Source organism: Nasonia vitripennis, chromosome 3 (assembly GCF_009193385.2).
Source record: "Nasonia vitripennis strain AsymCx chromosome 3, Nvit_psr_1.1, whole genome shotgun sequence".
Classification (NCBI taxonomy): domain Eukaryota; kingdom Metazoa; phylum Arthropoda; class Insecta; order Hymenoptera; family Pteromalidae; genus Nasonia; species Nasonia vitripennis.
The window spans coordinates 13,973,336-13,990,344 of NC_045759.1; the positions used below are offsets into that span (position 1 = coordinate 13,973,336).

The window sequence follows — 17,009 nt, forward strand, 5'->3', positions numbered from 1 at the left end:
AGAGGGAGCGAGAGAAAGAGCTGTGCCGCCGCGGCGACAAAATATATCGAGAGAGACGAGCCCGCGGCGCGGCTACATCAGCGCAAGAGAGAACCGAACGGATTTTCGGTGCGAGAGTGTGTCGTGGTGCGCGCACCGCCATATTGCGCCTCGTGTGCCCGAGCGAAGAAGCATCTAGCAAAACAGAGGATATTACCGAGAGAATTGTGCAGTGCACTACCGAGGAAGAGTCCTCATCGTCCAGAAGACAGTTGAATCTAAGAGTCGACAGTCTCCCGGACAGTAACAACACATCCCGGTGAGTCTACAATCCGTCTCTGGCGAGTGCCTGTACAGCGTACATGTCGCGCACGCGAGAGACTCGCTGCCGGAACACGCGCCGCGTGTTCTCGAGACACGCGCGCGGCCCTTGTTCCTTCGTCTCCTCGACTCGGGCATCGACCTGGGGCATCGTCCGGGCGAGTGTCCCCGGGAGATCGGCGACTCGTCGCGGACAAAATGTCGCTCGGCTTCGTCGGGGGAGGTTAATCGGAGCCGGCAAAGCGGCCGTTGACTGCAGCATGCATGCACGAGAGTGCGTTATATATAGCTATACATGTCTATATACGAAATGGCAGCGCCGCGCGAAGTGTGTCGCTCCGTTCGTCGGCTTTTTTTCGTCGCCGCGCTCTTTTATGCAATATGGACGCGAGACGCCGAGGCTCGTTCCTCTCCGAAGGAGGCTCCTGTGTACCCAGCCTTCGGCGCGGGGCCTGTCAAAGTGTGCGTATTAGCGCGAGTCTGACAGAGGCGGACGCAGACATTGTTGCGCCGCCGCTTTTTCGACTCCTCGATCCGCTAGTTTTTTTTCTCTTCCTTTACTTCGTAGCGACGGAAAGATACGCTCGGCCGGGTCTCCTGCCCTGTATATAGCTATGGGAAGAGGAGCGAGAGAGAGAGAGAGAGCATGTTTAATTGTTTACCCGCGTTTCGCCGACCGAAGCAGCTGTGGAGTCGCTCGCTGCAGTCGGCCGTGACTGTGCGTCGTAGGAAACGCGACATGTGACAGCTCCGGGATATCCTCGAGCGCATTATTATACAGCCTGTGTTTTTATCCACGAGTAGGTACCGGTGAAAACACGTCGTGTCTTTTACTCACTTACTCGCGCTAGTTGTAGGATAGACGACGATTACTTCATGTGTACATTTTGTTTACATGAGAGAGCACAGCAGGCGCTATACATTCGATAAGAGAAAAACTCGCGTCTAGTCTTACGGTATGTGGTAGTACTATATAGAGCACGCGCAGAACAAGAGATAGATATATAATAATACACGCGCGCGTGCACGCGGGCCACTCATCCTCGGGGAGAGCGACGACGTTCGTTGTGTATACGGTATCTGGAAATAGCGTGTGTGCGTGTGCGTGCCGTGGAACATTCCGCTGGCTCTTCTCTATGCGCGCGCGCGCGCGCGTGTGTGTGTGTGTACTTATAAAAGGCCGAAGGCGACGTAACGCGCGCGCGTGTCCACGGCCGTGGTCATCGCGATCGTACCTCTCTCTCAAGAGTGTAATTTGCGCGACTTATCGTCCTGCAGGCTTTGTTTTGTTGTCTCCGTTGAGGAGAGAGGGAAAAAGCGTGGATTTCGGAGCGATTCACGTGGGCGAGAGGTTAGGAAGCTTTGTGCGTCGAGGACGAGGGAAGCCGATAGATAGATAGCAGGGATGATACGGCGCTGCGAGACAATGAGCAATTTTTTTTATTTCCTTGCTCTACGCGCTTTTGTTTGGGAAAATATACGCTCACAGCGCGGTTTCCGGCTTGCCCAAGACGACTGCGATTCTATTTTAGAGTCTTCCTGGCAGCAGCTACTGGCTGTGGGAGAAACTGCGTTGTTGAGTGATGAATAAATGAACTACGTAGTTTTCGCAAAACGAGAGAGGGGGAGAAAATTCGAGTTAAACGCGTGCGTTGGTTGATAGTAAAGGCTGCTTTGTCCGGAAACCCGTTTCATGCGAGAAATTTAATAAGGATGTAAATGAGGGTCTGTATACGAAAGCGATTTTCTCAACCCGAAATTCGGCGTCGATGTAAACAGGTAGAAATAGTTTCGAAGCCGGCGCTGAGAAAAAATCGGTTGATTTTCACGATATACCATACATTCCTTCTAGAAATTTCAGGATCCACTGAAAGAGCACAGGAATCAGTCTTCCGCGAAGAAAGACCTCTCGACGCTATAATACCGAGGAAAAATTCGCAAGCTCAGCGAAATTTCTCTTACTGCAGCGTAGACTGAAAAGCCGGCACCAACCTGCAGCCCGCAAACTCCCGTTACGATTCGTAGTCATAAAAAAAATAAAATATTATTGTTCGTTTCACATGATATTTTCAAAAATCGAATAAAAACCCATACAAAGACGATTCAGCCAGGACCGGCTCCTGCAGTGCCTTTTTTACTATCCCCACCTCTTTTTTCGATCGTGCTATCCGGATATCAAGTACAGCGAGATTCCCTCGCGCGAGTTGCTGCGTGCTCCCTTTTGCACTATTGTTAGTTGCGAGGGGTTGCGCTGGCAGGCGCAAACGCGTACCAGACATTGTGTCTCGGTACGGTGTCGCGGTCGATTCGAGGATGTGCTGCCGAGGAAGTTTTTAACAGTGAGTGTACGTGAAGTTTTTGGCGATGGCAACCGATGGAGAACATTCGAGTGTATAGAGAGATAAATAATTTGGGCAACGGGTCAGATAAGAAGCTGAATTCGTGATTAATTATCGCTCTTCCGTTGGACAATGTTACACAGCGCTCTTCGGAGATTTTTCGATTGTCCGCGCGAGCGAAGCGTTTCTACATTGTTGCAAGTTTTATTACACTCGTGCGCGGCTTAAAAATAACCGCCCGGCGTTTGCTCTCCTATGCGTCATAGGAGATTTGCGGCTAGAAAGCGACAATCGACTTTTTACATTTCTATCAATTTTCTTTTTTTTTTTTAGTACGACAAAATTATTTTAATCGTGTATGCAAAAGAGTCTATTTTTTGCACGGCCTTGTTCTCGAAGGTCGGCCCTTTCCTAAATAACACCTAGAAGCATTTTAAAATGAAAAAAACACACGTCTGTTACTGAATAAACTGAGCGCGTCGAACTGTGCATATAGAACACAGATTAGCTGAATGAAGTAAGATCGAATCGGTTACGTAATCTTGCGCGCCGGGCAAATGGAAGAAAAATGCAACAAGTTTTCTATACGGCTAATCTCTCCGCACACGCGGCGGTAGCGTCGGTTCGATAAAAACTCGCTCTCGGGCGCTATAATAAATTTGAAACAACGCGCAACTCTGTTTCGCATTCACGCATCGGCGATAAGAGCCGAAGCTGCCGATTAATAAACTACGAGGCGACGACGTGCGCGTGTGTGTGTGTATGTGTGTGTGTGTATGTGTGTGTGTATGTGTGTGTGTATATATTTCCGAGTGTCGGCAATGTAGACGCCTTCGGTGACCCCGAGACAAGGGAGTATCGTATCCCAGTGTGATCTATAAATTATGTGTTGTGTAGAGAATAAACATGGGGATTTTTAGACGTAGCTTTTAGCCTTATTATATACACTGTAGGGCAGACGTACTCGGATTTGACCTCATTTATTTTTGAACGTGGAGTAGTCTGGAGCGCTTATGTGTTACAGCTTATATATTCCGGGAGGGTATGGGTATTTGATATGCGTGTGGGATCGGTATGCTCCCACGTGGACTAAACGTTTTTATTTCGAATTTTTCAAAAGGAATTGCGTACCCTTGTAAAAAGTTTATCTCTCGGCTGAGATTGTAAAAGCAGACATTCGTAAATCAGTCCGATAGCCCGCGCTGCATTCAATGTTTATAAACAAACGTATAAAAGTTTTTATGCTTCATAAAGTGTTTTCGAAGCTATGATAAACAATAACGAAGCGGCGAATTAGATGAAATTTCCACGAAAAAGAGAAAGGCATCCCAAGGTGCGCGCAATCTAGTATTTACATTTTTGTGTAAACGTTAGTAACAGCATCAGCAGCGGCATAATGAGTAGCTCGCTCGCGCGCGCGCGCGCCTAACGCTCTTATACAGAACGCGTTTTAGTCGGACTTTCGCTGAAATCGCGCTCTTGCGTAATACGAGCCACGCCGTGTGTCCAATACCGCTTTATACTGTATCCACGGACACCGTCACCTCTGGAAATTCATTATACACAGCTTTACGTCTACGCGGACAGTCGTCGATATAATATATAGTAAGCAGCGTCGAGGAAACAAAAATTCGTTTCGTTTCGTAGGCGCGAAGTTTTCATGTGTGTGCGTGCGATGAAAACGCGCGCGCGCGCGCGAGGGGCTTCTCAGGGACAGATTTCGTTAGAGGCCGCGATAAAGTTTAGGCTTCAGGCCGCCTTAGCTGTTCCGCTGGTCTTCTAACTTTCTATGGCGCGCATGGGCGGCGCGACGTATGTGACCTAATTCTTTCTTTTTGTGGTGTGCGTATTTCTTGGATGTCTTATATGCCGAGTCGTTGATGTATGGGGAAGTATTATTTTTTGATATTGAAAAAAGTGATATTTTTGCTGAAGTTTTGTTATTGGAAAAATAATGCAAAAGGAATTTAGATTAGACAAGCGCATCTTGTGTGCTCCCTCCAGTCGAATGAAAATGTAGTCCGAAGTGATCGGCGATGTGTATGTTTTAAAACGCTATCTATGAAAAATGATCATAGATTAAACATTATAAGCCTGCTAATCAGTCTTTTTCTTCGTCTATCGTCGTTTACTAATGTTGAGGGTCATTATGATAATTTTCCGTACTTAAATTAAAACTTGCATTTGCATAGTAACATTTTTCAAAATATAAATTGAAGAATTATCACGAAAAATATGATAATAAAACCACAAGGTTTACGTACGAAAAATAAAGACTCACGACAAAATAATCAAGTCAAAAATTAATTCTGCACCGATACTTCCTACTCATTACTCAACGACCTTGCCATCACGCAGATGGTCACTCTCTTCTGTTTTGCTCGTCTAGAATTCCAACGCGAGGTCTTCCCGAAAACAAATCGACTCAATACAGAAAATGCAAATACCCTTCAAAACCTACAACGCGCCAAAATTTAAAGCCAAAAGCGCGCCGAAAAAAAACTTTCACCGACAATAAGCCGAAACTGAAATTCCCACATCGAAGAGAGTCTGCGACGCCCTTACTTAGCTCGGAGAAAGCAGCGCGCGGGGACTGCGCAGATGAGACGGAGAAACGAGATCGCAAAGAGAGAAGAGGGACGCTCCGTTTGTAACCTACCTGCTCCTCGGCCTCTTTCTTCTTCTCTTCTCCACGTGTATACGCTCACGGGGATCCTTCCTTCCCCCCGTGTGGGTCCCTCGTATACCTATACATACGTGTATGGCCTGTTGCCTCTTTTTTTCGAGAGGGTTTGCTGCGCGTTCGGAGCTTCGGCGCCGTTGAAAAATGCTTTGCTTTCGCGCGAATGAGACGATTGAATCTTTGGCCTGCTCCAGATGGATAATATAAATTTTCAACGACATTACGTAAATATCTCGAGTTTGTTATGCTTGCTATTCAGCGAGGTTCAGTGCACCCGAGAAATTCCGGGAAATAGGCGGGTAAAAGTTGAAATTCGAATATAAGCGGTACTCGCTCTGCAGTATCGAGGAAATTATAATTCTCGCCGGTGATATTTCTGCGGGAGAGTTGGTTTACCAATAGGCCGGTTGGAAAAGTAGTTTTCGTGCGCGCGCGCGACTCGGACACGCACTGCTGGCTACAAAGTGTAACAGTGTCTCTTATCTCGATGTATAACGTCCGTTCTATTCAAGCGGATGCTTCGAGCGTCGATTTCGATGAACGAGAGGCATGAATTATAATATCTTCATCGCGGTAAAAACTCAGACAAAACTCCCCTCTCGTGATTCTTCAGCCTTTTAAACAGCGCAGCGCAACTCCATGAGCGCAAAAGCCCAATTACACGTCTCGAAAACCACGTAAGACCCCGTCCCAAAAAGAATCTCCAAAAAGTCTCCCCTCTTATGTACGTCCCCGAGAGATTTTTAACAGCCCGTTCTCCCAGTCTTTCTCGTTCTTATCCCCTCACCCACATCGCCACGTCCCTTTCGGCCCTCCACATACTCCGCGACGGCTTCTTTCCTCTCTTCTCTCTCTCCTCCGATGGTTACTTCATCGACCTGACGACAATACGACGAAGACGACGACGACGACTACGTGCCGGCATTCCAAGCGTGCACGTTGAACCGCGAGCTCATCTACATGTGCGCGTTGCTTGTACACAGACACCTTCACCGCGCCTGGGCGTGAGTTGAGATGTGCTGGTTACATAGGAGGTCTACATATCGATTCGATTGTTGTTGGATCTCGGAGTTTGTGAATATTTTTCTCTGTTTATGCAGGCGTGGTGTATATAAATACATAGGTACTGTTCAGACGTGTCATGAATTAATTCGTAAGGATACGCCTCCCAGTGTCTTTACAGGATATCGGGATGGTGTCGGTATGTTCGTATTTGGCTTGTGAATTTTATTTAAGTATAGGATTACCGAAAAATTAAACCAAACATTTGCCATACTCGTCTGTGAACGACCCAACAGCTGTTATGTGTCTTGTTGTAAATAATGTATTCAAACAGTCGCCGGAAGAATACAGCCTCGTTTGCAAACTGTTTACGTATAGGAATTTTCTAATTATTAGTATCGATTTGAAAACTCCTAACGGCCCGCGTGCGTATATGACGTCAACGAGTTATATCACCTCGAGGCATAATATATATAAGCGCCGAGATGAAAGGCTTTAATGAATTTTTTGCGCGCTCCCACAAACTTCGCGAAGTCTTGGTCCAAGGACGTTCTTTTATCACTCTGTGCCTTTCACGCTTTCACTCACGCAGATAACGTGTACGTTCGGTGCAGGAGAGAACTCGTTTCTCTTCTCTTTTCAATGCACTCTGTCGGCGCTTTTCCATGTTTTCCCCGAACCCATATCTCTCCGAGTGTACACCAACGCGGCCTATTGTGTCCCAAAAGCACAATACCATACCAAGCAAACAACGAAATTTTCCCATCGACGCGCCCCCACAAGCGTAAATTTCATCACAAAAATTAATCCGATAAAACTGCAGCTTACGAACCTGTTCCCTTAAAAAACAAGTCCTCCACGTCGTCCCCGCGAAAAAAATGAAAACCACCGAGCCTTCACTCCCCCTCCCCTCGTCCGGCCAAGTTCAAGAAGATCTATACATGTATACGTATACGCACATGCAGCCGGAGCGAGTCGAGAGGCACAGAGAGTATAGGCTCGAATTTTTTCGAAAAAAGAGCGGTCGCGCGCCTGCGCGGATTCCTCTCGGCCACCGCAGCCACGTGCTGGGAACACGGCGAGAGAGAGAGAGAGAGAGAGAGAGAGAGAGAGAGAGAGAGAGAGAGAGAGAGAGAGAGAGAGAGAGAAAGAGAGAGAAAGAGAGCGAGAACCGGTGGCGCGGCACAGTCCCAGCGGCGCGTACGGCTCTGCTGGATTGGATTCCGCGTTGCTCCGTTCTTTCGATCGCTCGTAGCTGCGAAACTACTATACACGCTCTCTCTCTCTCTCTCTCTCTCTCTCTCTGAATACTGTAACGATCGATCTTTCGCAGTGGTCGTTAACTTCGGTCGTCGTGTCTCCAGTTTCCCGCAAAGTTTGTTTTTTTCCTCTCTGGTTTGCCATAACGTGTCACACATCGGGTTTTCGGAGTTCACGTGTCTGGAAGGAAATAGAGGTTATATTGTCTAGTAGTGAGGCCGTAAAGTGCGAGAAGAGATAATCGTTTCACGAGGATCATCGTTTCTTTGGAAAAATGGATCGACCATCGGTGAGTGCGAAGGTGCAATCTGTCAACGGACTATCGAGTTCGAATCGCGAATTATTGGCGCGTTAGCTCGTGCCATATGTGAGCCCGGTAACACGGCGATCGAAAACTCCGGAACGTGCGCCGGGCGGCGCGCGCTTTTATTTCGGCGCCGACAACGTGCTCGTCGCACTTTTTTTATTTTTCTAATTAGTAGTTTATCAATCTTTCGTCGTAGTTATTACTCGACATCGTGATTTTTTTTTTAATTCGGCCTATAAGGAAAGTGCGACTATACATAACAATTTCGTGAATAATTAAACGTGAATCTACATTTTTACGACTGTACAACGACAGCGACACAAAGCATTGTAGATATATCCATCTGGCAAATGAATCTCTAATAGTCCAACGGAATATTATCAAGTGGAAAATTTCAGCAACACTTCTAAGAAGTCCAAGAGGCATTAGACGTGAGCGCGTGCGAGTATAAGAAACGAAATATCCTCGTACACGAATAGCTTGATAACACTTGGCTAATTTCACCTGTGTCAACAGAAGCCGAGGTGTCGGAAAACTGCAAGCGAAGGTCTTCGCGAATATTATCACGAACGCGTGCAAACACGAGCGTCTATACTATTAGAAATGAAATTAAAAAAAATAAATAAATAAAACCGGTTGTCTGTAATCTTTTTTCCTCGACTGGCTATAATTTTCGGCGTTTGTTAATTCGGCGAGTGCGAATATTCTGCTGTTAGGCGATAACAGCAGTAGGCTTTACTACTGTGTGACGTGCGATAATAGCTCTGATGATGATCTAGGAGGATGTCGTAACTGTATGCTTTATCATCGAGGGAGAGGTTTATAGCTAAGCTTTGTCGTCGAGGGCGTCGTATTTTTTCTGTTAATCTTTCTCTCGATGTCTTTATCAAAACGTGCCATGATTTTCTGTGTGTGCTTGAAAATTGACGGAAGAAAATACTTGAATGATTAGCGCGTATGGTTGGTACAGATCGATTGCTCGTGTGAGGGCAAAAAATCGAGTTCAAAAAATACATATTATGCACGTGGAAAATGGCAACGCGGGCTTTGCAAACACTGCGTATCATTTGATCGACATTCGTTATTGTGAATAATAATGAGAAAAAGCGAGTACGAACGCGAACAATCTGTACGTAATCCATAATACAACGTAAACGAAGATTATTTACTGTAAAAATGACGTATATAGAAAAATAAATTTTCCTCGGTACACGAGCGATACTTTTTCAATCATCGAACTTTGCTAGGCAAACGAAAAGCGAATTACCTGTTGGCTTCAATAAGTCGCTTACAATAGCTTGTCGCTCGCGAGACAGCTTGGCTTTAGCCGAAGTCAATAACTCTAGTACACACTTCTCGACCCGATTTTATAGACCAATACTTGTCGCTGGATCTATACAGTGACCACCGCGGCTGTGCCATAACATTTCTTGGAATTATGAAATTGCTTATATTACCGCGAAATAATATATAGTTTGATTATTTATTATTTCTCGCTATTGTTTGCTACCGTCACGTCAAAGATTGTCACGTCAAAAGATAAAATTCTCGAATCCAGGCGTTTCCTCACTTAACGGCCCTTTGTATTCAAATAAAATTAAAAAAAAGTCTCGTTCATCGGGTATTCTCCGAGCGCAGCGACTGACTCACCCGCCAACTTTCCAGAGGCCCTTACTATTACCGAATCCATTAGCAAAGCCAACCTTGATTTAAAAAAAATTTTTTCCTCGTGGATAAATCGTCGGGCGAATGACATTCTCTCACCATAAGAGCAAGACCACGTGACACCTTATACCAAAGCACGCGTGCCGGTCATTTCGTAACTGGCTTTGGATTCGCGCGCGCGCGCCTCTCCCGCGTACAAAATTCATCGACGAAGGTTCTTCGCTAGAAAAATCAGGCGTCACGCCATCGCGAAGGTTATGCAGTCTTTTCGTCGATTCGCGTTTACGCATCCGCGGTATTTTATGTCGAGACGGTTTATTTTTGTCGTAATTTTATAATAATAGTACCGACGATCTCGAGGGGATAGGCTCTATTTATATCGGATTCTCTCTATCGCCGCTGACGATCTTCGTCGTGTAGACAGGCTCGTGGGTGTTGTATGCCCACCTGATAAGTAGGAATCTTTCATATCCGGAAGATAAGGAAAGAATGCGTATCCCGAAAATGTAGCTTAAGGCTCTTTCAAAACAAACTCCCCTATTTTTGATCGTTCTAATTTATTTTTGTCTTGCATTGTTGCAGATTTTTCGACTATCGCCGTTTTTGAGTAACGGAGCCAACCGTGGACAACAAGCATGTCGCTCGGTCAGGCACAGCTCGTGAAGTGGAGCCTTCCAGCGTTCGCCTTAATTCTTGGTCTTTTATGGTACAAACGTCGACGCGTGGATCGAGTTGATCCAGGTGGAGCTTCCAAGTTGAAAGGTGACACCGGTTTGGTCAACGGTAGCACTTCCAGTCCCAAGCCCAAGGTTAACGCCAACGGTAACCTCTGCGACTCCGGTATTCACACCGACGAATCATTCTCCCTCAACAACTCCAACCATTTAGCCAGCAGCCCCATCGACGAGATCATCAGGTGAATAGAAAACTCCCTTTCATTATGCCCATTGAATTTTGCAATAAATGCAGCCATCTAACCAACTCCTATTCGCGATTCGCAGCCCCAGAAAAGTAAGCGAGAGTCTAGACATACCGAACCGTAAGTCGAGCTCGTCCCTGCTGTCCTGCAAGTCGATCGAGCTGAGCAACACGCCTTGGTACGAGGACGTCGAGAGCACGCCCGAGACGCGAGAGATCGTGCTCGGCAGCAATCCTAGCAAGAACGGCTTCGACTACATGTCCAAGAGCAAGTCCTCGGCGGAACTGAACAAGAGCAAAAACTCCAGCATCATGGACAACGTCATCGAGGAAGAGGCCCCGGCGACCAAGCTCGTGGTTGCTAAGAGCGAAGCACAGCAGGAGCAGAAACAGGAAGTGAAGGTCTCGCCGAGTGAGAAAAAGCAAGCGGTCATCGAAGACAATCAGACCAACGGCGAGGAGAAGAAGCAGAGGCAGGCCCTCTCCGAGAGAGACTCAGCTAACCACAGTCCCGTGTCCGGTGTGCTCGAAGGAAGCGTCACCGATGAGGCCAGAAGCGAAGGCAGCACGGACAGTGGTAAAGGTACGTGGTACATTATTGGTATTCGTGTTCGTACGGCGAGGAATTCGCTGTGCTGTACGTGCGGAAACTCGCCGATTACACTTGTACCGGCCAATCAAAACAAAGCAGCTTCTAATTTCGATTTTCCATCACCATAGGAGGCAGCATAAAGTGCCACCTGAAGGACACCCACATAACAACTTACGAGTTCGTGATTCCGGTCAAACTAGTTGGCAAGCTCATCGGTCGCGGTGGCAAGTTTCTTCAGCAGATACGTAGCACCTCGGGTGTATACATCGCGGTAAGGCGTCATCCTACCGACCGCGATCTTAAGCTCTGCTGCATCGAGGGCTTACCCGATGGCATTGCCTCCGCTCTTGAACTCATACGGCAACAATTTCCCGAGAAGAACTACCCACACCTGACCCTCGAGCAGTTTGAGTACCCGCCGCTGGTACCCGAGGAGGTTTCCTGGGTGCCGGAGCTCATGCAGTTGTCCCTTATCGAAGGTGTCAATAACGATGTTATCGTCAGTCACATTATCAAGCCGAATCATTTGTTCATACAGTTGCCCACACATCCGACGTTCCCGTCGCTAAGAATCTTGGACGAGAAGATGACGCAGCTGTACGAGACTAACGAGTCACCCCCCGTACCCGATCAACTTAACAGTAAGTTCGACTGTCAGTCGTAATATTCGTCAATTTTATACCTATAGTTACTCTACTAAATGATGCTTTTGATGAAAGTAGTGGACTGAATGTTCCTTGAGGTCAAATTATTATAAACTGATTAATCAACAAAATTCTTATAATTCGTTTAGTTTCAAATTTTCGAGTCTAAATAAGCGCCTCTTTTTTTATTTTGCAGAAGGCATGATTGTCGTAGCTAAGTGGTACAACAAATGGGTTAGGGTATTCATTGAGAACCCAGACCCGAAAGGAGAACAGACACTGGCACGTCTGGTCGATCACGGTGGTTATTGGACGTTCAGCAATGCTGATATGAGAAAAATACGATCAGACTACCTCACCTTGCCCTTCCAAGCCATCGAAGTATTTTTAGCGAATATTCAGCCGAAAGAAGGTAAGCATTTTCCAAATTCCTCGCGGTTATAATATCTTTAACCAATTTTGCTTTCAATGATGCTTCTTTTGAAGAAAGTAGTGGACTGATTTTTCCTTTGAGGACAACTAATTACTGATGAAAGCACGGTATATCGGTGATAGATTTGTTAATCTGACATCAAGTTTATATTGATAATATTTCGATTTTTCAGAAGAGTGGAGTCAAGAAGCGTATACCGTAGTAGCGCAAATTTGCACTGGCATTGTAGGCCAAGCACAAATCGTAGGCTACGCCGACTGCAGCACGTTTATAAACTTATACTACAATATTCATAAACACGGCGTAAGTATATTTATTGCATGTTCATTATTTTTACAATCGATCGAAACAGCGGATTATGCTTATTCTTTTGCCGTGTATTATTTACGTTTCATTATTTTTACAATCGATCGAAACAGCGGATTATGCTTATTATTTTGCCATATATTATTTACGTTTCATTAAGACTTGAGTGGTAGAAGCGTTTTTATTGCGATATAAATTGTCGAATAAATAAAACATAAAGTTCGATGAAATATTAATTTATTCCAATTAAATGATGCTTTTAAAGAAAGTAGTGGACTGAATATTTATTGAGGTCACCATTGTAATTACTGATCAATATAGAAGATATAATATGTCCAGTTGTATTGTATTTCGAATATACACAAAATACGTTTTCTTTACGTTTCAGGTCATATCTATAGCAGACGAACTGATAGCTCGAGGACTGGCAGAACCCATGTCTTTAGAGGAGGTGGCTCCACAGGAAGTGCTATCCTCCGTGTGAATCTAAGTCTAAAGTTTAATAGTTATCGTCTCCATTTGCGAATTGAAAATGATAAAAAAAGTCGAGAGAAGATATAGGTATGCGACGAAAGTGTGAGAGATTTGCGAGTGAAGATTGACGTTGAATGCTGAAAAAAGTAATTTTTTGTGATTTATGATTACTGGATCTCTAGACAATTAATTATGCTCGTTGCTCTTTAAATAAATTAAATCGATTTTTCCGCCGTAACTTGATCCGACATTGGCGATCGCGAAGTTTTTGCATTTAAACGTTCATATTCTTTACTTTCGTTTCGTTTTAATTTTATAAAGCTAAAAAGGCGCAATCGTCTATAATATCGATAAATAATAGATTCGATTGTAAATAACATTTAATTAGCAGGCAAACTATTTAGTTGTAAGGTGCTGTTGATATTTAAGAACGCCATTTTAATATGTTATAAATTTATATTTTTATGAAGTATTATATGTGATCGTGTGCTTATCTTGAAGCGAAACTCTTTTGAGTAATTTGGCTTTAATTTAGTTCGTATGTGTAGCTTATTTAAAAAATACCCAGAGTGTAATAAATATTTTTCTGGCTAAGGTTTTCTAAGACGCGATGTATTTTTAGAATATCTCAGCTAAATTTTATAAACGATTTGAGGTACATTTTTTTCATTAATAATATAGAGATAGATTCAAAGAATTAACTAAAATTTAAATTAAATAACAGTTGTGATCAAATTTTTTAAGCCAAATTTTTCAAGATGTGCCCACTTTAGGATAAAGTATACTTGAAGGACTGTGTATACTGCTTTATAAACAAATCTTTGACATATTAGAAAAGACGTTTTTAACAGTATCTTGCTACTTAATACATATAAACTGACATTTTACATATTTCAGAACCTTGGAGAGTCTATTTTAAAAAGTCGCCATGCGTGCGTTCGAATGTTACGGTGCATTTCAATTTTTTTCGTATCTGTGCCAATGTTTTTTCGTATATATTAACAGAAGTCACTCGTTAAACTATTAGTTAAAGTCTGTCGCTCACAACCTGCCGTTTTGTATTTCTTTTTTGTACTTATCTATATATCGGTGTATCTTTAAATACTATACAGTCTGTACTTTTAACTAGTTAAACTAAAATTAAAGAAAAAGAAATGTGCTATTAAGGGCAGTGAAATTGACATTAATCAGCCTCATGGAAAAATTTGGTTGAATACATGCTATTAAGAGATGAAAATCGATCGTAAATTTTGGCTAAATAATAAGCATGAAACGTTACCGATCCTGTAACAAATTTACCAATATCTATAGTTCTGCATGTACGGGATGATACAAATCGATTTGAGGTAGTAATCACTTCACAAAAATGTAGATGTAGATACAGCTGTTATTAATACCCGCGATTGTTTAATCATTTTTTGAAATTAGTTGTTCATTGTCAGCCATTTGCAAATTTAAAATTCCAAATATTTTTAATACTTGACTGTCAATTTTCCTTACAATCATTACATACAAGCAGAATCACTGAAATTTTTCCGTAAGAATAATGAAATATCGAGTGCTCCATATATAGTCTTCGTTAATTTTAGATATTCACAACTAGCCTCACTTCATTTGATCGTGGAGGTTTAAATTTTAATTTCTACGTCAAAGGCATACTTTACACGATATAATTCATAGTTCTAGATACGACAATGAAAAGAGTTCAGAGTGAAAGTGAAAGAGATCTTAGAATAATTCTTGAAGTACATGATTAGGGCTACAGTCAAAGGAGACACGATTATCTTGATTTGATATCGAGGTTTAAAGCCATTTTGCAACGAAGATTAATTAACTGAATTCGTTAATTACAGGCTTATTTACCTCATCATTGTAAATATTGTAACATTACTATCTCCGACTATTATATATTTATAATATACTTACAAATAGTTATATCGGATAGTTATTAGCTCTATGCGTTAATAGTGTGACGAGATTTAATGTAGTTTATTTATATATTTTACGATCATACGTACGAATGCGAGATCATAGCTTGCAACAAAACACTAGGATTTACAAAACAAAGCTACTACAAAAATGAACTTTTTTATTTATATCTACTAAAGAACATCCTGTTCTACCTATCAATAGTAATTTTCGAAATATAAATTAAAAATAAATATTTTCATAAATTGAGGATTCACATATTTTTTACGGAATTCATTCTCAGATTATATAATTTATGCATTAAGTGAAACTACTATTTCTGCAATTGAATTTTTACCTCTGTACCCGTCATGGCAGTCTAATGGATATCAATATTGTGCAACCTAGTATCAATATTATTACAAGTATGTTTGATATATTATTGTATAAAAACTGGTATTGATATTTTTGAAGTAGTTTTGTACATTTCTATATACCAGAATAAAAGATCACAAAAGCATTTGAATATTCGTAATGCTGGATAAAAACATATTCTTTTCTATATGCATGCCTATATGCACACTGCTAAAATAAAAGCTTTTGACGGCGAACGTCTCAAAAAGAATTATAAACGCTAGGGTGAAAGCTCGTAAAATCCTTCTAGTGGAGGGAACTGTAATTTAAGGCTGAGATAAAGTTGAAGATAATTCCACTGTCACAATATTTCGTATTGACGGTTTCATGGTCATGAGGCTGGGGATCGACGTAACGTGGCTCTTTAAAAACTCGTTACAAATAGTTGTTTCTTAATACTAAAAACAGATCGAAATATTTTTCTTTAATTATTTGATTGCAATTACAAAGGTTTATTATACAATGATGTTACTAAGAAAAATAGTAATAAAATTAAAAGAAAAAAAGCAAGGCCCTGCGAGGTTTTTGTAAAATTGTGTAAAAGTTTCTCTGAATTGTACACTTGACGAGATTTGAAATTAATTACCTTGTTTTTTTCTGCTAGAAGTAAGAGTATCGTAGTTATCTTCATTATTTTTTTAAACCGATCTTTCGTGATTGAATGACGAATGAAAGGTGATGTTATGAAATAAACCCAGTAAAAATGTTATTGCAAGGAATAAATTATTACTTTTGTAATATTTAAGTTAAAATTTATCTTGTGATCGATCATGAGAATTTTTGTCAAATTTTGTTTTTGTTTATTTTTTCTAGAAAGCGAGCTATACGCGACAAAGATACGAATGACAAGACTATCATAGTAGAGAGAGAAAAAATGCTAAGAAAACGTCGAAAAAAACTAAGGTTTATATAACTTTTTTACTGCGCTTAGCTCGAGAAATTTTTCTATGACTTTGAAATGTTACAACTTCATACTTGAGAAAAACATTGTTGATGCGTATAAAAGAAAATCACGATAGACATATTTTTGTAGATGCATACTTGCGATTTCGCGCGAAGTCGCGCGATTCTTGTGCCGAGAAGTTGAACACACAGCAACGGGGTTTTCCACCAATATGTACTATATTCTCGTATAAACACTACTTTTTGCCGGCTATGCGATATGTGAAAAATTTTGTTACACACTGATCGGTTAACTGTGAGAGGAGAGAGAGAGAGAGAGAGAGAGAGAGAGAGAGAGAGAGAGAGAGAGAGTGTGCAAGTAAAATGAGGATGAAAATTTTCTCGCGAATTTTGTTATATTGTACAAAAATGATATAGTTTAAGCAAATTTGTTATATATTCATAGACTGCAGTTTATCGGCACAAAAATCACGTCGCTTGACTAAAGTCCACTTTAAGTAACTTTCAGTTTTTAAGTAACTTTTTGCGGATGTTTTGTACTTGTACATAAACAGCATCGTCGATCATAATCCCCAGCTCGCAGGAGTTATAACTTTTTTCATTTATTGTCATATCCGAAGAAATTTTTCAGTTTTGTATGTAAATATATATATCAGTGTATCTTTGGAGCTTTCATTAAATTTACGTTTTAATTTAACCACGTTTGCCAATTTGTTCACTCATTTCCCCCTGTACCCCAAAGCTACAAGCTTAAAACGAAATTAATTTTACTTAGATAAGATTCGAAATATTTTGTTTTCTTTTATCGCAAAGGAGCAGTACAGTGCCATACGTATTTTTAGTTCTACAAAGATAAGTCAT

At 42.1% G+C, this 17,009-nt stretch overlaps 1 protein-coding gene across 2 annotated transcripts; it reads left to right on the forward strand.

Annotated features, from left to right (window-relative positions):
• The first annotated feature begins 40 nt into the window (after nucleotides 1–40).
• LOC100117290 (KH domain-containing protein akap-1) lies at nucleotides 41–16,845 on the forward strand. 2 transcript variants are annotated; one of them, XM_001601526.6, is made up of 7 exons: nucleotides 41–298; nucleotides 10,139–10,472; nucleotides 10,558–11,057; nucleotides 11,195–11,707; nucleotides 11,907–12,122; nucleotides 12,316–12,446; nucleotides 12,838–16,845. In XM_001601526.6, exons 2-7 carry the CDS (start codon nucleotides 10,192–10,194, stop codon nucleotides 12,931–12,933), a joined length of 1,737 nt encoding a protein of 578 aa, XP_001601576.1. In that variant the 5' UTR covers nucleotides 41–298; nucleotides 10,139–10,191; the 3' UTR covers nucleotides 12,934–16,845. The 2 variants fall into 2 exon arrangements, with proteins under 2 accessions (XP_001601576.1, XP_008204559.1); XM_008206337.2 differs by lacking the exon at nucleotides 41–298 and adding an exon at nucleotides 7,511–7,873.
• Nucleotides 16,846–17,009: the final 164 nt, after the last annotated feature.